Raw genomic sequence first — 24,281 nt, 5'->3', positions numbered from 1 at the left:
CCGGGTCGGCCACGTGCAAGACAAATGTCCTACCCACTGTACTATCGCTCCAGCCCCATATACTAGCTTTTTGAGCTCCCTCTTATTCCCCATGGTGCCAGCTACTGTCCCAAACCAACTCCTCCTGCCCTGGCCTCTCTCCACGTTCTCCTGCTTGTCCACTGGGTCTCTCAGCAGGGCACATTGGATTCTCCCTACTCCCTTGTGCCATTGGTTCCTGTCCCCTTCACCCACATTTTCTTGGATCGACTCCTCTCCATACCCCTCTAAACCAGCCCCTTTTGCCTAGCTTCCTGAAAGAGTTGCCTTGTGCATTCTAACACCATGGTGCCAGCTCCCTGGTTTACAAGGCAGGTATTAATGCATCTGAGCCCTCCCAGGGTCCTTTTACACCAAAACTGTTAAAGGCTAGACAGAGCCCTATGTGCCCAAAACTTTTCTGGACACTACACGGCAAACCTTTGACAATGAAATGATTCTGGGGCTGGAGAGATAGTACAGTGGGTAGGGTGTTTGCTTTGGGCATAGCCAACCCAGGTTCGATGCCTGGCATCCCACTTGGTCCCCTGAGACCACCAGGAGTAATTCCTGAGCACGGAGCCAGGAGAAAGCCTTGACCACTTCTGGGTGTGGCCCTAAAACAACAACAACAAAAATATTCAGAGAGAGAGACAGGAAGAGAGAGTGGGAGATAGAGAGAGATAGATAGATAGATAGAGAAAGAGAGAGAGAGAGGAGAACATAGAAGGAGGTTGGTGGGGGTGGCAGAAAGGAAACTGGAGGCATTGCTGGTGGGAAATGTACGCTGGTTAATGGTGGTGTGTTGGAACATTGCATGACTGAAATCCAATCATGAACAACTTTGTAATGACATATCTCATGGTGATTGAATAAAAAAAATTAAAAAATTTCTAGGGGCCAGAGAAAAAATACAACTATAAACATAGTTGACCTAGATTCAATCCATGGCACCACCTGAGCACAGAGCCAGGAGTAAGCCCCGAGCACAGCAAGGTGTGAGCTTAAAAACCAGGAAAATGAAGAACTTTCTGTCCTCAAGCGTGTCACCAACCGCATGAAAGCCTTTTCATAAACGTTTCATTGAGTGGCGGCTTCCTGCTCTCCGTCTATGATTCCCCAACTCAAAACTAAGAGAACGCGAAAGCACCCAGACTGTTATTTCCCTCCAGTCATTGCTTCTTTGCCATCACAGTGAAGCCTCTCCAGTGGGTTTATTCTGATGACAAATACCTGTCGTTTGTGTACCACAACCAAGCACGGTGCCAACTGCTAGGGATTCAGCCGTGAATGGAATAGGCAAGTGTTTGTTCTCATGTAGGCACAGCCAACAGCCAATCACTCCCAGATGTCTGCAGTGCCATCTATGAGGCAAGCAGGTGCTTAAAAGAAGGTAAAGCCAAGTGGAGGGCGTTGGAGTGATGAGGGCTCCAATGAGGGCTGACTATTCTGAATGGGGGGAGGAGGGCAGGGATCAGGAGACTCCTTGCTGAGGTCTAAGTTCCTCAGCAAAGGTTGGAATGGAAAGGCTGATTAACTGAGATCTAGGGGGACAGGATGACAGCGGTGGGAAGCATAGACATAAAGGCTGTGGGTGGCAGCATGGCATATAAGGGATAGCGTGACAAAAAGGGAAACGGGAACCTGAGAGATAGTACTGCAGGTAGAGTGCTTGACTCACATGCGACTGACACAGTTTCATTCTCCAACATCCCATATGGACACACCCCACACTCCTCCACAACCCAGCTCACCAGGAGTAAGTCCTGAACGCTTCCAGGTGTGGCCCAAAACCCCCATTTTTTTTAAAAAAAAAGATGAACAAATAGCATAATTTACTGGAGAACAGCAGAAAGCCCAGGTGGCTCAGTGAGCAAGGCTGGAAGGGGTGGGGACAATGTGAGAGGAGGTCAGAGGCCAGGGCCTCAGGTGACCAGGCTGCCTGAACTGACCCACATCATTTCTGCCGTCATCTCCTTTCATACCCAGAGATGCCCGGGTTCAAATGCTCAAAGATGCCATTATCCGTGAGAAGGCCTTGTAAATAGGTGGTACTTAGCTCTGAATGTGATTCTGGGACCATGGACACTCTAGAGCAGGAAGTCACAGGACCTGGTGGACATTCTGTGGGGTCATGTTGATCACTCTGCCTCTGCAGTCTCCTCCGGCGGCTTTTTCTCTTTGTTTAAATCATGGAATCTCTCTAGACCCAAGGTTCTTGGGACAGTTCCTCCTCCAAGCATGGTTACTGCTATCTAGAGACATTTAAAGCGTCACAACTGGGGCACATACGCTGACAGTTAGTGGGTGGAGGCAAGGATGCTGCCAAACATGTTAAAATGCACAAAGCAGTCCCACCCACTAAAGAATTTTCCAAAACATCAGCTTGGACTAAGGTTAAGAAACTTGCACATGGTTAGTTCAGGCTAATCTAATGGGACCTGTATATGCAGTCAGAAAAATTTCAGCCTGAAGAGATAGTTCAACAGAACGAGCACATGTTTTGCCTCTAGGAGGTCCAGCACTGCATGGACCCCAAAGATCCCCAGGAGCACAGAGTTTGGAGTAGCCCCTGATCATCACCATGTAGGACCCCAAAACAAAACCAAAAATTCTTGTAGTCAAAATTTTTAAACCTAAAAATAAAACAAGGGAGAAGTTAGTACAGGGGATAAGACACTTGCCTTGCATGCAACTGATCCCTGTTTGATTTCTAGTCCACATGGTCCCTCCCTCAACACTGCCAGGGGTCACAGAAAGCAAAATGTAGCCCCTGAGCACCTTCAGAGATGGCCCAAAAATGCAAGAAAGAGAGGAAGAAAGAGAGAAAGAAAGAAAGAAGACAAGCTAAGTTAAAATTACTGTTCTATATATTTTTGTTCAATGTGTACAAAATAGTATATTTGAACATGCAATCAAGATGAAAAATATCTGTCAGATGATTTTTTTTTTTTAGTTTGAAGCCTGGTGTATGTGTCACGTTTACTATACAAAGCAGTTTAGACCAGTCACGTTTCAAATGCTTCAGGAACTGCATGCATCTCACAGCTGTTGGACTGACCCTAAAGCTCTCTGATCAGACTGGATAATGTTGCTCAATGTTTAAAAGCATATTAGATAATAGTACTTTATGGTTTATCTCTGGTACCAAACTGCCCTGTTGAATGTCAACCCTTCCATTTACTACCTGTTCATCTTAGAATTATTCCACCACTTAGTGCTTCTGCTTTTCATTTGCAAAGTAGGGATCATATCACTCTTACCACTTCATAGAGCTGTCAAGATGAAATGAGTTAAAGCTTACAATATGGTTTCAAGTGTTATGTACACTTTTAAAAAAATGAGATCGGGGGCTGGAGCGATAGCACAGCGGGTAGGGCGTTTGCCTTGCACACAGCCAAGATGGCCGACCCAGGTTCGATTCCCAGCATCCCATATGGTCCCCCGAGCACCGCCGGGAGTAATTCCTGAGTGCATGAGCCAGGAGTAACTCCTGAGCATCGCCGGGTGTGACCCAAAAAGCAAAAAATAAATAAATAAATAAAAATAAAAATAAATTAAAAATGAGATCATTTGTGTTTATTCGTCCCTCCCCCTTCCCCACTGTTGTTGTTGTGATGACCAAGGGTCTTTGCATCATTTAGCTGTGGCGCTCACTGGGAGTCAGGCACCAGGCTGCAGTGCTCACCTATTCTTTGCACTCCTTTAGGGTGCTTTGCCAGAGGTGGCACTCTTGCTTAGGGCACACGGATTATGGTTGCGGTGTTTGCTGGGGCCACAGCGCTGCTCACACCTGTGCTCACCAGGGACTTCACTTCCTGGCCACTGTGTCTTACACATCACTGTTGCTGTGGTGCTTGCTGGGGTTACACGCACCCCTTTCTTTGTGATGCTTACACACACCTAGCTGAAGTGTGGCCAGAAATGGCTTGTGGCTCCAGGATCTGCAGAAAGCAGAGCTGTCGGTCTCAGACAGCAGAGCTGCCGAGATCTCACTCTGCATATAGGATTTGAACTCATGCCCCTGCACGTACAAGGCAGGTGCTCTGAGCTCCTTTTCTATTCCTCTGGCCTCAAGTGCGAGCTCTTTAGCCAAGCGCCTCCCAGAGATGCATGTAAAGCTCACATGGAAGTTTTGTGTCTACCACCAAAGCCACATCTCCGACACCCATCTACACTTTCTTTTCTGGGTAAATCATGTGCTTCCACCACTCTAAATATCACAAGTTCCCCCGCCCGCTCCTCTCTGGAAAGAAAGATGGCGGCCGCACGGGAGCCTTGTGGAAAGCGGGTTTGAGCCGGGCTCGGGGAAGCGGCGGGGACCTCATGGGAAGGGGGGCTTTGTGGGCCGTCCCCCACGCCCCACCGAGGTCACCAGCTGACCCCCACGAGCGGCTCTCCGGCACGGCCACGACTCCAGGGCACAGAAATCAATCTCTTAACTAGCTAACTTTTAATAGAAATTCTTCCAGGGTCAATAAGTAAAATAGCAGAAATTCAAAACCGCGCGGCCGCTATTGCGGCCGCGCGACATCATTTTATTCTTAAACCAAGTTGTAGAAAGCAAATCATTTCACAACGCTGTTTCAGCATGTCTGATTGGGGGGGGGGTGGGTCATAAACTCTAAACAATAATTGTGCATCTTCTATCGAAATAATCTATCTAGTCAAAGTAGATAGAGTATTAACTAGAACTCATCTGCCTCATAAGAATTGGGAGGGGTGGGAGGTGGGGGTCTATTGGGGTTCGGGGTTAAAAATGAGTATTGGTAAAGGGAAATGTGTTCGGTATCTACATGACTGAGACCTAAACCCGAAAGCTCTGTAACTTTTCCCACAGTGATTCAATAAATAAATAAATTATAAAAAAAAAAAAAAAATCTGACATCTCGAAAGAAAAAAATAAATAAATAAATAAATATCACAAGTTCCAAAGACTTCCCAACGGACTTTCTAATAACATATCACCCAGACCTCTGTTCTGAACTCCCCATCACCTGTTGAATTGTGAATACCACTTTGATGAGTCAGGGTAACTCACATGAATATACCCACAAAGTGACCCTGGATCTTCCCCACTACAGATCAGCTCCATGGCCGGTTCCTATCATATCATTATGGGCGACAGATACCTGGGGGAGCGTTGGAGCACAGCAGATAGGGCATTTGTCTTGCATGTGGCTGACCTGGTTTCAATCCTCAGCATCCCATATGGTCCCTCTAACTCTGCCAGGAATAATTCCTGAATTATTCCTGCTAGGTGCAACCCTTGAGTACTGGCACGGGTATGACCCAAAAAAAGCCAAAAACAGACAGACATCTGGGGGGATAGATTGTGCCAGGTCTATCTTGGTTGAGGTTGAGGTTTCCCTCTCCTGGTATGTGCCTGCGGAAGTGACATGAGAACGGAGACCATGGAGAGAAGGGCATGGGGCATGGCTCTGGGTACTCCAATGGGTACTCCATTTGTCTGTGCTTAACTGCTTGTGTGGGGAGCAGTGTATGTCCAAACATGTCTGTGTTCTCTGCCATATGGCTATGCTTGTGGACATGCGTAGAAGGGTGCATGAGAACTTTCTTTCCCACCTCTGTAATCAAGTGTCCCCAAGCAGGTCTTGTGGTGGTGCTAACAAGGCAATTATCCTTGGCTGACCAACCCGATTCTCCAGGCACAAGAGGGCTTCCATGTGGTAGTAGTTGAATCAAAGGAAAGACTTGACCCATCCTCTGAAGACCTCCCCCGCAAGGCCACAGCCATGGTACAGCAGGAAGGGTGCTCGCCTTGCAACCAACCCAGGTTCCATCCCTGGCACCACATAGAGTCCCCTGAGCTCTGCCAGGGGTGATCCCTGAGTGCAGAGCCAGGAGTAAGCCCTGAGTACTGGGGGGGTGGGGGGGAAGGGAGCCTCCAAATCACAAAACAAACAAGCCAAGACCTGGACTAGGTACTCTCCCCTTTGCCCATGAAGCCCACCTTTCTGGCCACTCCCACCCAGTCCAGTCCACCTGCTGGAAACCCTACAGTCTTCTTTGAGCCTGGAGCCAGAGGGATCTTCAGAGAATCTCTAGGAATATTTTGTAGCCCCCTCCCTAGAGGCAGGGCAGCTGCTGGGGAGTGAACAGCCGAGTCTGTTTTGTATGTGTGGGAAAGGGTGTCAGAGAAGGAAGGCTGGAAGGCGGCTCCAGGAACCCTGCTGCAGGCCTTCCTCGCCCCTATCCCGACACCCTTGCACTTGGCCTCAGGACACAGTTCCAACTCGGGAGAACTGCGGGAGGAGACTCCGGCCACCAGGCAAGTCAGCCGTTCGGGCACCTTGCCGGGATCCCTCCTGCTTGGGAAGTTCAGCCACAGCTTCAGCTGTCCCTGGGGGGACTGACATCCGCTCTCACAGGCCTGAGCCTCGCCCCCCACCCCCAGATTGTACTGGCTTCGACCCCGATGGGGGAGGCTGCTGAGATGCTCGATGCTGCTCAGGCCACAGCCTCCCCCACCAGCCTCCGCGGACACGGGAGGGAGACGGGAGCGCGCCGCCTCGACCTTTGCAGGGGTCTGCGGCATCACCGAGAGGCGCGGCCACCAGCGGCCAGCACCCCGCAGTGAACCACGGACAGTGCTTCCCCCGGGGACCTCCAAGGCACCTGCCCAAGGCCACCCAGCGTGCGGAGGCCGGGGCGGCGGAGCGGAGCCGGACCTCCCAGCCGTCAGTGGGGGCGGTGACTGCCCGGGGCCTTCCCACGGCTCGGCCTGCGCGTCACCGCGGGGGCGAGGGGGCGCCGGGGCGCCGGGGGCTGCGGCGCAGGAAAGGGCCCTGGGAAAGGGCGGCGGCGGCGCCCCGGGGCGGGGCCGGGCGTGGAGGGGCGGGGCCTGGACGGAAGTGGGCGGGGACTGGTGTGGAGTGGGCGGGGCCGGGGCGGGGCCGGGGCGGGGCCGGGGCGGGGCCGGGGCGGGGCCCGGCTTCCAGACCAGGACCCTGCAAGCTGCCGGCAGCGACCTGGCTGGGATCTGGCTGTCCTCCTGCTCGGCATGAAGCGACCCCGGGAGCCGAGCGGCTCGGACAGCGAGTCTGACGGACCCATCGACGTGGGCCGCGAGGGGGAGCTGAGGTAAAGGCCGCGATGGGGGACTAGGTGCTCCGAGGGAGAGTGGGATGGGGAGCGCCGGGCGGGCTCCGGGGGCAGGGACCTGCACAGCCCTGGAGAGCCGGCAATGCGCCAGAGCCCGGCAGGTGTGTGGAGGTGTGGACGTGGGAGGCCTGGGCCGGGGACAGGGGAGAGGAGGACCCTGTGCAGGGTGTGCAGTTACACGCACGAGGGCCTGGGGTCCAGTCCGATGTGCTCTCCGCCCTCTGGGGTGCGGGGAGGAAGGAGGGTTCAGGTGGTGTCTGCCGTCCGACTGGTGAGCAGTCTTTCTGCGCAGGTCTCCGGGTGCTAACTTTTGCGAGATCTTTGAAAACCCTCTGGTCGTGGGCGCCACTCCCCCCTGTCCCCAGCCCCTGCGAATCCACTGCTTTAGCAGAGCCGCCGTTCTTGCCAGTTTTGCACTGACCTGGGCGGAATCTCCGTACTTGATTGACCCTTACCTGGGTATCCCTATCATATAAGGGCACCAAACTCTTAGGGCGGAGTTTGGACTTTGGGAATAGGCTTTTGGTACTGAAAAATGGAATGTCAGCTTGCCCGGGACCAGTGAAGGGCTAGACTTTAATTCCAGGGCTTTGTACCACCCTACTGCCCACGTCTTTAACTTCATAGTTATTCTGGGGCCAGGGACATAGCTCAGAGGGCTTGTGTATACCTAATCTGTATGCAGGTGGCCAGGGTGCAATCCCCAGCACGGCATGGTCTTCCGAGCATCATCATACACAAGGGGAGTAACCCCTGAGCGTAGCCAAAGGGACCCAGTTGCCAAAATAAACCCACCCTAATTATATAGAGTTTAAGATGTAATGTCATATATATACATATATATATATACATATATATATATATCACAGCGGTAGGGCGTCTGCCTTGCGCGCAGCCAACCTGGCTGAGCCAGGTTCTATTCCTCCACCCCTCTCAGAGAGCCTGGCAAGCTACCGAGAGTATTCAATACGCCAAATACAGTAACAAGAAGTCTCACAATGGAGACGTTACTGGGCCCGCTCGAGCAAATCGATGAACAACAGGAGGACAGCTCCTCCCATATATATATATATATATATATATATATATTATGTATATATATATATGTACCTGTAGAAGAAACGTCACTACACTGCATGGCTCTGCGACTTCCTGGTTCTGTGAACCATCTGAGTTTCCATTTCCTTGCCTGTGGAATGAGTTTAACTAACAGAATCGACCTCCTGAGACTTATGGTAAAATCAAATGAGGAATGCCGGGATGAGCACAGTGCCTGAGCATATAAATACTTTATTGGTGTCAGGCACCCAGACATGTGGTACCCAGAACCTGCATTCAGCAGCAGGGACTGACTGGGAATTTGAGGCCACTAAAGCTTGGCAATCTCAGGTCATTCCTGTCCCTTTCTCTGTCTGTTTCTTCACCTCAGGGCAGAGCTGATGATGCATCTCAGTAGCGGAATGCATGCCTGGTGTGCATGAGGTACTGGGTTCGATACTCAGTGCAGGGACAAGGAGAAAGGGAGGACCAGTAAATCTCCCCCAGCTCAGTCAGACTTGATTCTGGTAGATTTGGAAGAGCTCATTCGTAGGAGGACATTTGACATTTCATCATTTCGGTCATTCCCAGTTGTCTTAGACCAGGGGGTCTATTATCCATCATAAATTTTCTATCACAAACCACAAAAATGCCACCAACTTCCAATTATGTATCATTTATGTTAGGAGGCGATAAGGCAGTAGATGTTCCCCCTTGTACCCTGTATATTAAATTTGGGGGGTCATACAGTGCAATTGAGCTACACTTTTAATTGTAGCGTATTAATCCTATCTGTTTAGCAAAATCTTGCTCTGTATAGAAGTTCTCTGAGTCTGTGCCTATTAGAATCAGGAGGTAGAGAGGGGCCCCAAATTCAGTATCATTGGGTGTTTGTGAGTCTGAGGCAAAAAAGTGATGCCAGAGAGCTAGGCTAATCCTGGCTGGTTTCTGTGCTCCAAGAATTAGCAGCCCACGTGGTGACCTACCAGGTCACAAAGCCCATGGGCAGGGTGAAAGAGAGGAGAAGAGATGACCTGTGGCCTGTGAGGGCACCCGAGTAGGAAGATGTCATCTTGATGCCAGCAGGGAGGGCATCTTGATGGTGGGACAGTGGGTCTCTGACATAAAGCATCAGTGAGCACTTTTTCCTCTGTTGCATTCTGCCCTTTTAGCCAGCGCCCAGTTTTGGAGACTGTCTAGATTCTTGGAGGAGCAGACCCCCTCAGAGCAGAGAAAGCTGTTGGACATCTGGCAGAGGCTGACTTATAGACCCCTCTTTGTAGCACTCACCCAAGGACCCTCCCCCAGGCAGACATCAATGCTTCAATTCAGTTGCCTGCTGTGGCCCAGACCCTCGGCTGGGCGTGGGGGCCCCAGATGTAGCCTGCTCTGCCCTTAGGGAACTCGGAGAAGAAGAGCTTCATAGACAAAGAGAGCCAGATAAACAGTGGCCAGGGCCACGGGACGGGGGAGCCAGGAACCCCCCACCCTGCCTCCTGTAAAAGGCAGGACTCAAAGTCCCACATTCAGAGACTGAAAGAAAAGCCTGTGCCCCGTTGCCACTGCGGATGTCTGTCTGGTGGCCGCAGCCTGCCCTGTCCTTGCAACCCTTCCCACAGACCTCCAAGGCTTTCCTACCTGGAACAGCCCGCTGCACAGCTGACTTCAGTCCAGAGACATGCCTGCCCCTCCCCCTCACAAGCATTCACAGAGCACCTGTCACGTCACTTACTGGATTAGGGTCTCTGGGCTATTCCTGAATGCTTTAAGGCACGCAGGAACCTTGGAAGTCAGAGCGCCCTGAGTTTGGTTCTCACCACCATGAACTTGGGCAAATGTCTTCCCCCATCTCTAAACCTCAGTTTTCTGCAGTCCAAAGTGGGGTGCAAATACATATACCTCACCAGCTTGCAGGCCAGGTTTGATGCGCTCATGTGTCTTTTTTTTTTCTTTTTAATTTTTTTAGGGTTTGGGGGCCACACCCAGCAGTACTCAGGGCTTACTCCTGGCTCTGCACTCGGGAATTACTCCTGGCATGTAAGATGACTCGGGAGACCATAGGGATGCCAGGGATAGAACCCAGGTTGGCCGCATGCAAGGCACATGCCCTACCTGCTGTACTATCTCTTCATCCCATTGCTTATGTATCTTAAGTACACAGCTTCCTGCTTTGGCACAAGAATGAATGCTGCTCCTGTAGGGGTCAATGAATGCTGTTCCTGCAGGGTCCACCCATCTTTGAAGGGGATGTGTTCAAGAGGTATTTTGGTCTAATGAAAAGACTAGAAGTCTGAGGGCCAGAAAAATAGTACGGTGTGTAAGGAACTTGCCTTGCATGTGGCCAACCCAGGTTTGATTCCTGGCGTCCCATGTGGTTTCCTGAGACCACCAGGAGTAACTCCTGAGCATTGCTGCCCACCCATCCATCCCCAAAGACTAGAAGCCTGAAGACCGGGCCTATAGTGGGCATGACTTTTTTTCTTTTTGGTTTATAGCCAGCAATGCTCAGGGGTTACTCCTGGCTCTGCACTCAGGAATTACTCCTGGCGGTGCTCAGGAGAACATATTGGATGCTGGGGATTGAACCCGGATCGGCCATGTGCAAGGCAAACCCCTTACCCGCTGTGCTATCACTCCAGCCCGTGGGCATGATTCTTAACTGTGTCTCTGCCACTCCACTTCACATATGGTTATTTTTTCCTATTGTAGAGTAGCCCCAGTAATACTGGCACTCACAAGGCTTATTGTGTAATACCTGAGAAGGTGTGTGTGGAAGTGCCATCTAGATCATAAAGTACTGGCTATGAAATACATCCAGTGGAATGATGAATACATGAGGTGCTTTGGGAAGAGCATTGGATTAAAGGCTGGTAGACTTGGCTCCAGGTCTAGAATTGCCTCTAATTTGCTGTGTGGCCTGGAGCAGAGAGGTTCCTTGCGCTCTCTGATTTGACTCATTTTACAAATGCTTGTCCTGATCCCTTCACTGGGGACACTGTGATTCGGCCTCTGGCTGACGCAAAAGGAATGGGATCGTCTACAAAGGCTTCAAGGGGATTTCTCCTGGGGGATCCAGGGTGAGTACTGATGGTGGACAGGACTGGCAGCCAGACCACCTAGCAAGCTCCACCCCTTTCCCAGGAGACCACCCCAGAATTCTGGCTCAGGACCACTTGAGGCCCACGGCACTGACCTTGATGATCAGTGTGTCTCCTCTGGGTCTATAAAAATTGACCCTCTTTTCCAACTCAGACAAGAAGCTCCCACACTTCCTCCCACTGTCGGGGCCAGAGTCCTGGAGACAAGCTCAGGCTCAGCTCTTGGGAGCTTTAGGGATAAAGGATAGGAGGGCTATTCAGACAGACCGGAAATTGGAATTAGGAGAGAAAACAATGCTAAATTTGGGGGTAGAAGACATGAATTCCCATGCTGGCTTTGTTCCTTAGCAGCTGCGGAGGCTGGACGAGCTGCTCTAGCTCCCTGAGGCTCAGCATTCCCATCTGTTAAATGGGCTTTCATTAGGTGGTGGATATACAAAGTGAAGAAACTGTGAAGTGAGGTTTTCTGGGAGGCATGGGTGTCTGGGGAGTCAGAGAATGTCACAAGGAACAGCCAACCTGAAGACTGGTAAGGGCGATGGCAGAGCTGCCTGGCCCTGAAAAGGAGGTGTCAGCCTCCGACAGATGGTCCCTGAGGAGGGATCAGACTGAGAGTCAGTGACGTATGCAGTGCTAACCCAATACCCTGAGAGAGGCCTCATCCAGTTGGGGGTGGGGATGGTTACAAAGGCTTAGTGGACCTTGGTTTTGAGGGCTGGTCCCAAGTGAAACTTGGTAAACAAGCTGCCCTGCACAGCAGATCTCAGGATCTGGCCCTCCGAGCCCTGACCCGGCTGAGCCATCCGGCCCAGAAACTTTCCCCCTTCTCACTAGCCCTTCTTGTCTAGGTTTTTGGATGCGAGATAGACTTTCCCAAGTGGCGTTAAACAGCCAGGGGCACAACAGTCAGATCTGATGAATGTTGATCTGTTTCCTCTTGCGAGTTTCTCTTTTGAGGAGTTGATGTGAGTGTTCCCAGTCTTCAGGGCCCAGAGGATAGGTACCAGGACTAGCTGTCCCGGAAGCCACTTTGCCCCCATTCCAAAGGTCTACTATGTAGATAATCCATGTGCTTGCCTCTCTGGTGTGCAGTGATGCCAGGAAGGAGGGCAGGAGGAGGGAGCTTGGCCATGTCTGAAGCTCTTGTGAGATTGGAGGCTGCAAGGGAAGGAAACAGATGCATGCCTGGTGCAGTTAAGAACTGGAGGGATAGACATTAACCAAGTAAAGGCCCTCCCGTTGATCATCGATTTGCTCGAGCGGGCCCAGTAACGTCTCCATTGGAGACTTTGTTGTTACTGTGTTTGGCATATCGAATACGTCACAGGGAGCTTGCCAGGCTCTGCCATGCGGGCGAGATACTCTCGGTAGCTTGCCGGGCTCTCTGAGAGGGGCGGAGGAATCGAACTCGGGTCGGCCATGTTGGCTGTGTGCAAGGCAAATGCCCTACCGCTGTGCTATCGCAGACATTAACCAAATAATCAATTAATATCAAGGCAAAGGAGGCTGTGTGGATAAAAGTGCCGTGAATGAAGGATGCCAGGAGAGTTTAGATCAGGGGAGACAGGTGGGAGGGATATGTCAGGAACAGAGGTCAGAAAAAAAAAAAAGCCAAACCCACATCTCCAGAAAGGTGGTGTTTGGGGCTGGAGCAATAGTACCGTGGGTAGACATTTGCCTTGCATGCTGCCAACTCAGGTTCAATTCCGGGCATCCCATATGGTCCCCCAAGAATCCCCAAGCACCACTCTATTGTGCAGAGGCAGGAGTAACCCCTGAGCATTGCTGGGTATGCCCCACACCCCCAAAAAAATGAAGAGGAAGAAGAAGAAGAAGGAGAAGAAGAAGAAGAAAAGTGGCATTTGAGTTGAAATCTGAAGAATAAGACATTACTAGGCAGAGGAACTGAGATTTTGAATTGTAGATATGGCAGAGTTCTAAACTAGGGCCATATGTACAACCACAGGAAGGAGAGTTAGAGCATCTATAGGCCATTGCACACAGAGCCCAGGAGGGTCACATTTAGGTGACCAGCTGTTGCACCTGTAGGGGTGGCTGTGCTCCTAAAAGCACTGGGAAACCACTGAGGAGTAGAGGCAAGATCACGTTTGCATTTCAGTGACTTTTCTGCACACAGCAGATAGGCTTGTAGGTAGCAAAGGGAGTGCAAGGGCCCCCCCAATGTTGAATTCCTTGGGGGGCACCCCCAGAAGTGCTCAGGGTTCACTCCTGACAGTACTTGGTGGACCATATGGTGCTGGCCATCAAACCCAGACCTCCCACATGCAAAGCTCCTCCCAGGAGCCCTTTGAGCTGTCTCTCAGGCGGCCAACACTAACTAGACTCTTGGCCGTAGTGGAAGGTGACACAGGCTTGGTGTGAGAGCAGGAGAAAAAGAGGGAGGCGGGAGATAGAACATTTCGGATATGACCTAGGCCGGTTTCAGCGGGGAGAGTTAAGGCCGAGAAGAAATCAGATGGCTCAGTTGCAGGCTTTGGGGGCTGGGGGTACCTCCACTGCCCTGGGACCCCAGGGGAGACGAGGAGCAGGTGTGAGGTGCAGAGGAGAGCCTGCATTGGCAAGGGCGCGGGTCGGAGTGATCTGAGGGGGGGGGCGGTCTCCCCAAGGGAGCTGACCATCCAGTCCAGTCGGGGCCTGTATAGGGCTCCAGGGTGTGGACCAAAGGAAACCGCCTCGACGCTGCAGGCGAGCCCCCTCTGCTCCCAGGAGCCTGCGATGCAGGAAACCGTTACGGGGGCCGAGGTGCTTGGGTCAGGGTCCGGGCAGGACAAGCCACGGAGCCGGCCTCTGCCCCCGTGGGAACCCCCCCGGTGCGGGCGAGGCGCGCCAGCAAATCTCCCCGGGGCTGCGGGGCTGCGGGGCTGCGGCAGGACGCCCGCGCTGGGGGCAGGCCCGGGGCCTTCTGGGGAGCCCAGGGTCGTGTCCCCAGAGTCCAGAAGGGCCTGTGACCCAGATGCCGCCTCCCCCCGCCCCCGGCCGCGCTGCGTGGGAGGAGGCGGCAGCTGCAGCGCGGGCGGAGGGCGGGCGGCCGGCGCGCCCGGCCCGTGGGAAGCGGCGGCGTCTGCGCTTTCCACGCTCCTTCCCAGCGGCTCCCTCTGAAACCCAACCCGCCCGCCCAGCGGCTGCCCGTGCCCCGCCGCCCCGCCCACCCGCAATCCGGGATCGGGTTGCAGGAGCCCCGGGCTGGAGCTCAGGCCAGGGGCAGGGGTGAGGGGCTGGGGTGAGGAAGGGGTGAGGAACACGGGCTGGGGTGAGGAAGCCGGGTGGGGAACCGGCGCAGGGTGAGGGGCTCGGGTGAGGAAAGGGGTGGGGATCTGGGTCAGGGATGAGGGTCTGGGGTGAGAGGCAGGGGCGGGGGTGAGATCAGGGGTGCGGAACAGAATGAGGGCCAGGGGTGAGGAACAGGGGCGGTATTGAGGAGCTGGAGAGAGGGGCAGGGGCAGGGGTGAGAAAACCGATGGGGAACTGGGCCAGGGATGAGGGGCTGGGTTGAGGAGCAGGGGCAGGGTGAGGGGCTTGTGGGGAATAGGAATGGGGTGACGGGCTTGGGTGACGTCAGGGTGGGGAACAGGGACAAAAGAGGGTCAGGGGGACTGGGCCGGGCAAGTGGCAGGTGAGAGGGAGAGGGGGCAGGGGTGAGGCTGTGCAGGAGGAAGGCCCCTGGCTGCCTGCCTGCAGGGAAGGCCTTGTGGGGTGAAGGGAGAGTACCCTCCCACGCCTGCCTCTGTATCTCCTGCCCGGGAGGGTCTCCGCCCGCCCACAGTCTGGCCTCCTTCAAGGTCGGCCCAGGCCAGGGAGATGGCCCTGGGCTCGGAAAAATCAGCCTCTTTCTCTTCCACCCCAGCCAGATGGCCAGGCCGCTGTCCACCCCCAGCCCCTCTCAGATGCAAGCCCGGAAGAAACGCCGAGGGGTGAGTGTCTGTGTCTGAGGAGGACCCCAGCCCCGAGAACTGCACCCCCAGCTTGAATCCTGGTCCTGGTGCCAGTGGGCCAAGTCCTACTGTCCAGTGCCTTCTGCTCTCAGCTCTGCAGGGATGCTGTACCAGGCCCCCCAATATCGGACCCTTCGCGGGGCTCTGAGCCAGAGCTCTGAGTGCCCTCAGAGTGCTGAAGCTGGAAGAGGGGACGCCCCCTGCCTCCCTGCCCCCGCCCCCCACACACTGTTCACCCACCATACCAGACTCTTCCCCTACCGCCAAGAGCAGGCCCAACCTGCTGCTCGCTAATAAGAAGTGCCAGGTAGCCCCCCACGTCCAGCTGTCCCCCTGGATCTTGTACGTAAGTTGGAGTTCTGGTTTCTGCCCTGCTGGCCACCAGTATTGTGAAGTGGACTGAGCCGGCGTGGATGAAAGGCCTGCAGAGCCAGAGAGAACAATGCTGGGACTTCCCCAGCCTCCAGGTGCCCCTGCCCTGTGGTGGGCTCACTGCTACTTCCACCCCTGCAGACTGAGATTGGATTTCTTTGCCCAGGTGTGCACTTCCTTGCTGTGCGACCCTACGCCAGCCCTTGTCCTTCTCTGGACCTCGACTTCCTTCTGCGTAGAGTACGAACAGGTTTCTGTCCTTGCCCCCGCATGGTGGTGGCGTCTCTGAGCCCATGTCCATCCGTCCGTCCAGTGGACGTGGGAGAGGAGAAGCGCCTCCATGTCACTCATATGACTCCTCCTCTTCCTCGCCTTCCAGATCATCGAGAAGCGTCGCCGAGACCGCATCAACAGCAGCCTGTCTGAGCTGCGGCGCCTGGTGCCCACAGCCTTTGAGAAGCAGGTGTGTGACCCCCACAGGGCAGCTCTGCAGGGGTGATAGGGGTGGCAGGGGTCCACTTCTGTGACCTCCCTCATTGAGCCGCCGGCTGCAGAACAGTGTGACTGCCCACTGTCACCTGCCTCTTGGTCAGGAACAAGGAGTGGACACTGAGGTTTATGGAGGGATCATGGGGTCCTCTGGGCTCTGTGAGTGTCGCTCTACTGAGCTGATCCCTCAGAACGACCATGAAGGCTGGAGAGAAAACACAGGGCTTGAGGCGCCTCCCTGGGAGGCCCGTCCCCGGCACCTCATGGTGCCCTGAGCACAGAGCAAGAGTAGTCCTGAGTGCTGCTGGCTGTGGCCCTGCACCCCAGCCCCCCAAAAGACTAAAAACCAGTCCTGAAGCGTAGGGACAATTATGCCCATTGGGCTGGGAGGATCTTGGGGAACAGAGAAGTGTAATGGGGGGGGTACTTGAGACCCTGGGGAGCTGCTGAGGCCGGCCAGAGGTGGGAACAACCCCTGACCCCTGTATGAGGGGCATTTCCAGAGCTGGGGATGCGGCTTGGCAGAAAAGCACTTACCTTGCTTGAGTGAGGCCCTGGGTTCTGTTCCCTCGGGGAACATGACAGGGTTCCCTGAGCAACTCCAGATGTGACCCCAAACAAGAAAGAGACAAAGAGAATAGATGCGCAGGGAGTGAGCATCTGGCGTGGGACGTGGTGGGGTGGTGGCCTCGGTATGCCAGACAGCCTGCAGGGCTCTCCCGCTGTGCTCCTGAGAGAATCTGACCCTCAGCTTCCACCTGGGGGGCAGCTGAGGCTGCAGGCCAGGAAATACTTCCCAGGGGACATGGTAGAGGAAGAGACTGCACTGTGGGGGGCGTGACGTGTCTGAAGGTGGTTCCTCAGAGTGCAAGGTGGGAGGCCTGAGATTTTGTGGGGATTGAGGTGGTTGATGGGCCCAGGGATCTGAGAAGGCAGACAGAAACCCCCAACCCCCAGTGTGCAGAGGCGATTGTGGGTAGGGCCAGCTGGAGCCTGGCCCTTTACTGGTCCGTGCTGGGAAAGGCTGACAGACTAAAGCCGCCAGTTCCATGGGGCACAGCCACAGATGTGGAATTGCAACCGAGGGCGGTGGTAGAGTTGGGATGGGGGTGGGAACCTTGAGTCGGTTGCAGTATTGACCCTGATCTGGGCTGGACAGTGGACAGTGGTGGGGGTGTCTTCACTCTTCTCCTGTGTGCACAGGGCTCCTCAAAGCTGGAGAAGGCCGAGGTCCTCCAGATGACGGTTGATCACTTGAAAATGCTCCACGCCACAGGCGGGGCAGGTAGGCATGCATGCTCTTCTGTCAGGGGCAAGAGTGACCCTGCCACCAAGAGCTGGGTCTGGGCCCTGGGGACACCCCCAAGAGAAAGTGGATGAAGCTATGCAGGGAGCCAAAGGAGCTGCACGTGCAATATTCCCCAGTCCAAGGCTTCCTTCTTTGGCCATTGCCCTCTCCACCCTCAATACCTTGTATACAAATGATTCTCAGCCCTCCCCTCCTTCTCCTGTTCCTCCCATCTTCCTTCTTCTTTCTTCTTCTCTTCTGTCATCATTGTCTTCTTCTTCTTCTTCTTCTTCTTCTTCTTCTTCTTCTTCTTCTTCTTCTTCTTCTTCTTCTTCTTCTCCTCCTCCTCCTCCTCCTCCTCCTCCTTCTCTTCCTCCTCCTCCTCCTCCTCCTTCTCCTCCTCCTCCTCCTCCTCCTCCTTCTCTTCCTCCTCCTCCTTCTCTTCCTCCTCCTCCTCCTCCTCCTCCAATTCCTCCTCCTCCTTCTCTTCCTCCTCCTCCAGTTCCTCCTCCTCCTCCTCCTCCCCCTCCTCCTCCTCCTCCCCCTCCTCCTCCTCCTCCTCCTCCCCCTCCTCCTCCTCCTCCCCCTCCTCCTCCTCCTCCTCCTCCCCCTCCTCCTCCTCCTCCTCCTCCTTCTCCTCCTCCTCCCCCTCCTCCTCCTCCTCCCCCTCCTCCTCCTCCTCCTCCCCCTCCTCCTCCTCCTCCTCCTCCTTCTCCTCCTCCTCCCCCTCCTCCTCCTCCTCCTCCTCCTCCTCCTCCTCCTCCTCCTCCTCCTCCTCCTTTGTTTTTGTTTGGTGATGTCAGGTGTTACTCCTGACTGCACTCAGGAACTGCTCCTGACAGTGCACAGGGGACCATATGGGATGCCTGAGATTGAACCTGGGTGAACCACATGCAAAGTTAATGCCAAACCCACTGTTCTATGATTCCGGCCCCTCCAAGATCTTCTTTCTACTCCCCCCGACACCCTGTTCTCTCCAGACTTCATTAAGCTTTAAGCCTGGAGTCATCCTCACTGGGGTCCCAAGCAGAACTCGGGGAAGGTCCTGAGCTTTTCCCGAGTCTCTGCTCCTGGGCTGTCGTGCCCTTGGCAGGATTATAGTGACAGGTACCTCTCTTCACAGTTACAATGTATCCCAGGCTTAGCTGGACACAGGTGTCTTATTCCTGCTAGTCCACACCAGTAAGACCATGAACTATGGTTTTAAATATACTCTGGGGTCCAGGGCGATAGTACAGTGGGGAAGGCACTGAACTTGCATGCAGCTAATCAGAGTTTGATGCTCGGTATCACATGTGGTCCCCTGAGCCCACCAGGAATAATCCCTGAGCTTAGAACCCAGAGTAATTCTTGCGCAGCACCAGGTGTGACGTAAAAACAAATAAGTAAGTAAATAAATTTAAAAGATAAAAAGACTTCTGGGCCAGAGAGCTAGTTCAGGGGTTAAGAACTTGCCTTCCTTACAGCCAACCTGGGTGAGGTACCCCAAGCCTGCCAAGAGAGATCTCTGAGCCTGAATGTGGTGTAGGTCTGGTGGTCTAGACTGGCATTTCTTGGGCTGTAACAACAGCATCTGGGGACAGGCAGAGCTGTGCGTCACACCCCAGAGATAGTGGGGCATGCATAGGTCTGTGGGCTGGAGTGTAGGAATGGACAAGTTTAGTGCCCCGCAGCCCGGGTGCAGGTGGTCACTCTAAAAGCTTCTGCTCGAGGCATGCACAGCCACCAGTCACCAGTGTCCTCTTTTTCAGCAGCTGTAGTGGGGTGGGAAGCAGACACGCATGTTTCAAACTTCCTTAATGAGTATCTTATCCAAGGAAAATAAAAGCATTGAGGATGGAGAGAGTGCAGAGGGTAGGGCACTTGCCTGGCATGCAGCCAACCCAGGTTTGATCCCCAGAACCCTATATGGTTCCCCTTAAAGCCACCAGGAGTGACCCATGAGCACAGAGCCAGGAGTAAGCCCTGAACACTGTTGAGTATGGCCCAACCCCTAACCCCCAAAAAAGAAAAAGAAAGATATAGATTCAGGGACTAGAGAGATCGTTGAATGAGCCCAGAATAACCAGCTCAGAATGGTTCCCGAGCACTGCCAAAACAACCTCTGCCCCTTTGAGCACAGAGCTTGGAGGAGCTGTTGAGCACTGCTGAGTGTGGTAGCCTGGGACCATTCTCACAATACATTCAGGAATGTTATCTCATCTGCCTCAGGGTGGGGTCACTGGCATCACCATTTTCTGGCTGAGGCTAATGAAGAGATGGAAAATTGAGACACTGGCATGGATTTGAATCCTGACTACGCTACTTCCTCACTTTAATTCTTGTTTTGCTTTGATTTTGGCTTGGGGGCCTCACCCAGCAGTGCTCAGGGCTTACTTCTGGTTCAGCCTGCAGGGATCACTCCTGGTGGGGCTCAAGGGACCATATGTGGTGCTGTGGATTAAATCTGGTGAGCCGTGCAAAAAGCAAGCCCTGAACCCGCTGTACTATCTCTCTGGCTCTTGCTTTATGATCATGGACAAATGATTTAACTCTCCATTCCTCAGCTTCCTCATCTCTACAGAGAGAATAATACGAGGGTTTTTCATGGGGAATTATCATGCAGGGCCAAGGGCGTGGGGTGAGCTCAGAGGGCAAGGGTGCGTTCCTGGCATGTGCAAGACCCCGGAGTTGATCCCCAGCATCACATGGGCTCCTGAACAGGAGTAGAACTGATGGCCGCTTGTCCCTGGAGAGCCCCCTCAGAAAAAAGAGGGGAAACAAACCGAAAGTTAGATTGTGTAAATTTAGTGCTTAGTAAGGACTCAGCAACTATTGACTAAGAACAGCACATGCAGAGGGTGAAGGGTTTGGATCCCCGGAGCTGGCTCTTGCCCCAAAAGGCCAACTGCGAACACAGGCTCTCCATGGGGACCCCCACTGAGAACCCCGGACAGGTATTTGCTGCCCTGGTCGTGACACCAGCGCCCACTGGCACTGTCTTTGCCCAGAGAGCAGGGGGTGGGGTGGGTGCAGGTGGTGGAGGCCCTCAGTGATGACCCTGGGGAGCAGGGGCCTGGTGTCACCAGAATCAAAGCGAGGATCTCCAAACGGGGCAGCCACTGAGAGCCAGAGTGGAGTCCTGCTCCCCAAAATGCCCGTTGGGCTGGCAAACTCCATTTCTCACAGAGGCCTGGCATACAAATGAGTTACTGTTCACTAACTGAGCATTTCTGCGCCACGTTCCATCTCATGTCACCCTCAGGCTCTGTGACATGCCCAGTTCACAGTAAAGAAATGGAAGCGCGTCTGGGATTTGTTTCTGCTTGGGGCCTACACCAACAGTGCAGGGCTTACTCCCCGCTCTGCACTAAAGGTGCTTGGGGTGACCCTACAGGGTGCCAGTGATCAAACTCAGGTCAGTTGCATGCAAGGAAAGCACCTTTGTCCCACTCCTGTGATTCAGAAATACGTCCATGGCCGGGGAGGTAAGTAGCAGAGCTAGGATTTGTGCTCTGTGGGCCTCTCAAGACCCTTCTCGGTTCGCTCTGCTGCCTTCTCTGAGGGACCTTCATGGCAGCAGGCACCTCCGTGTGCACGGCCAAGCCACCCCAGGCAAGTGTCTGCAGAAACCTAGTCACCTCGACCACAAAGTTGCTCGGAGATAAGAGCACAGGGGCTAAGACACTTGTCCTGCATACAGCTGACCACAGTTCAGTCTTTTGCACCCCCTAGGGTCCCCAGAGCAATGCCAGGGGTCGGGGGTGTGGCCCCCCAAAAAGGGCAAAATCAAAAAGTTGCTGCTCTGGATTCATCATGAACCATGTGAAAACCTGACATTCTGCGATACTTTGTAGCTCAGAAAATTTCCTTAGTCCTGATTCTTCCCACTCTGTAAGTGGGGAGACTGAGGCTTGGAGAGGTGAGGTAGCACACACCGGGGCTACAGGAAGTGAGCGGGGGAGGTGGTCCAGAACTCCCAAGGGTGGGTGACCACAGGTGGGGTGCTCACCACCCGTTTGGTGTGCAAATCATCATGCCTCGATTTGCAGGATTTTTCAACGCTCGAGCCTTGGCCGTGGACTTCCGGAGCATCGGATTTCGGGAATGCCTCACCGAGGTCATCAGATACCTGGGGGTCCTCGAAGGGCCTAGCAGCCGCGCGGACCCCGTCCGGATTCGCCTCCTCTCCCACCTCAACAGCTACGCAGCCGAGATGGAGCCCTGCCCCACGCCCCCTGGGCCACTGGCTTTCCCCGCCTGGCCCTGGGCCTTCCTCCACGGCTGCCCTGGGCTCTCAGCCCCCAACAGCCAGCTTGCCCTCCTTGGCAGGATGCCCGTTCCTGTGCCCCCCAGTCCCTCCTCACTCGCTTACCCGCTCCCGGCCCTCCGAGCCGCACCTGTGCGCAGAGCCGCTGGCGCTGCCCAGCCTGCCCGGAGGGCTTTGCTGCCCAGTCGAGGGGCAGCTTCTATCCGGAGGGCCCGGGCCCTGGAAAGGCCAGCTGCCCCCTTGCCCACAGCTGCTGGTGGCAGGGCTGCCCAGAGCAGCCTCATGGCACCCCTCCTCCGGTCCCCTTCCCCCGCACCCCCTGGGGTAGTGAGGTCCCCCACTTTTTCTGCTGTTCCTGCTCTTAGGGCCTCTTCCCCAGGGCTGGCAGCCAGGCCACCGGGCACAGGGCGCTGCCACTCCTGGATCCCTGACATCGCAGAAGTCGGGGCCTTCTGAGCTGGCACCCCCAAGTCCCGGCTTGACCCTGCCTCTCGGCCTGCTCCCTGCTCCGGCCCCGAGACGGGTCTTCTCACCCCACTAAGACCCCTCCCTGTCCGCTGGCCTCAGCACCCTGCTCACAGCTGTCCCTGTCCCCTACCCCGCTCAGAGGCTTGTTGGCAAGTCTTCCCTGGACAGAGCCCAGGAGAGGCCCTCGGAGCTGTGCCCTGACCCCCCTCCGGTCTCAGGGCCCACAGGGCAGCAGGCGAGTCTGGGACTCTTGAGCCTGAGGGGCCCGACTCCTGGGGGCCCCTGGGAGGCTGCTCTCCCCCGAGGCAGTGAGACACCCCCCATCCCTTCCCATTCTTCCCAGGACTGGGGTCGGGGATCAGAATTCAAGCGTCTACCCCGCTTCCTGGAGAGAGTGACTGAACAGAGGCCACAAAGAGGTCTCCGGGGACCCCTGGTCTGCCTGACTCTGCCCTCCTGGATCGCTGTCATGCAGACTGTCCACTGACGGCTAAGCCTGGGGGTGGGGTCTTCCAGCCCGCAGACAGCTGGCAGTGCTCGCTCCCAGCTGCAGCAAGGAGGCCTGGGACAGCTCCCCAGGGCAGGAGACCAGACTGACCACTGGAAAACCCCCAGGCGAGTGACCCCCACTGCGTCCACCATGCCCCAGGCTGCATTCCCACATGCGGCGCCCAGAGCGGGACCCGTTGGGACTCGAAGCAGACATCACGCGCCTGGTTTGCGTCCGGCCTTCGGGGGGAGCACAGACTGTAGGGGCAGCCGAAGCCTGTCAGGCCGGACTAAAATAACCGTGAGGAGGGGCAGAGGGAGGACCGCAGAGGCGGCTGGGCGCTCCAAGGTCGTTCGGAGGTCAGGTGCCTAAAAGCCTGCTTCCCCCCACTCACACAGCTGGCTCCACTCACAGACTGTCACCCCCACGCGCCGACCCGGCCACTGGGTCAGCACAGTGCGACTCAGCCACCATCCCCAGGGGCCCCACAAAGATTAGACCAAATGGGGCAGTCCCAGGGCTGAGCTGCACAGGATCAGTGTCACCAGAGCAGTTGTTAAGGGTCTCAGTCGGTGCCCACTGCCCAGGCTGCCCCCTGGAGCCCACCCGCTTCTCTAGCTGCCAGTCAGGTCCCAGCTTCTATGTAGCCACTGAGTGTTTCCAAAGGCGCCTCCAGGAACTGATTCCCTGTTCCTCCAGTACAGAAACCTCATGGGCCCAAGGTCGAGTTTGCAAACACCCAGGGGAAAAGAGCTCTCTCGGGGAAGTGGGGCAGAGGGCAGGGGCATTGGAGTGACCCAGAAAACTCCTTTGAAAAGACCCATTTCTTCAGGAGGCAGCGAGAGCTGGAGACTGACCTCGGGCCGGAGAGGGGTCCTGAGGGCAGGCTTGGGGAGGGCAGAGTGGTCAGCAGCTCCCCTGTGTTGGCAGAGGGGACAGAGCAGGTGAAGGTGGCAGAAGGCTAAGATCCCCCTCCCATCTTTCCCCAAGAGCAGGAACTCCTCCTCCCAACACCCCCCGCCCCGGCCACCCTGGATGGTGGATCCTGGCCCCCAGTAGCAGACTAATCCTGCATTTGATGGGGGGGGCTTCCTAGTAGGGAACCCAATGTGAAGCACTTGCAAGGCCATGGGGAACATGTGTCTTTGGGTACCAGCTCCCAACGTTCCTGTGATGCTCCTACGTGTGACAGTGTTCAGGTCCCCTCTAAGGAGGTGACCTGGGCTTCCAGCTTCCTAATCTTTCTCAAGCCCGTCACCCTCACCTAGAAACTGTAGGAGGGGGGCTTTCTGCCTGTATTCTCATGCTTGAGGATTTGTTTGTATCCCTAATCTTCCTGGTGCCCCCGACTCCCACCCCATTGCCTGGGGTAGCAGCCAATAAAGATTTTGTACTTCTGGAAACCCTCAAGAGATCTGACTCTGGAGTCTGACTGCTTCGCTCTGAACCTACCACCCTGCTCTGGTTGCATCACCTTCCCCCTCCCTCTCACACATCCTCCCCCCACCCCCGCCCTCCAAACTTTGCTCTCACCCCCAAAAGGTCTGCCTGGGTTCCCTCTAGATTTGCCAGCTCTCAAGAGCAAGCAGAGATGCAAATCCTGTTGAACAGTTTCAAACTCACACTCTGTCACCTGGACTTCTAAGAACTTGTCCCAGGTCCTTCCTTGGGTCGAAGAGATGGAGTATGTGCT

The 24,281-nt window shown here is 54.9% G+C and overlaps 1 protein-coding gene across 1 annotated transcript; it reads left to right on the top strand.

Annotated features, from left to right (window-relative positions):
- Positions 1–6,997: 6,997 nt before the first annotated feature.
- Positions 6,998–22,191, top strand: HEYL (hes related family bHLH transcription factor with YRPW motif like). The gene is made up of 5 exons (XM_056123720.1): positions 6,998–7,122; positions 15,145–15,211; positions 15,984–16,067; positions 17,297–17,378; positions 21,413–22,191. The coding sequence occupies exons 1-5, from the start codon at positions 7,043–7,045 to the stop codon at positions 22,084–22,086; spliced, it is 987 nt and encodes a 328-aa protein (XP_055979695.1). The 5' UTR covers positions 6,998–7,042; the 3' UTR covers positions 22,087–22,191.
- The last annotated feature ends 2,090 nt before the right edge of the window (positions 22,192–24,281 follow it).

Source organism: Sorex fumeus, unplaced genomic scaffold, assembly GCF_029834395.1.
Source record: "Sorex fumeus unplaced genomic scaffold, SorFum_2.1 ptg000047l, whole genome shotgun sequence".
NCBI lineage: Eukaryota > Metazoa > Chordata > Mammalia > Eulipotyphla > Soricidae > Sorex > Sorex fumeus.
Note: the sequence above shows the minus strand (reverse complement) of the source record. Positions and strands in the feature narration are given on the sequence as shown.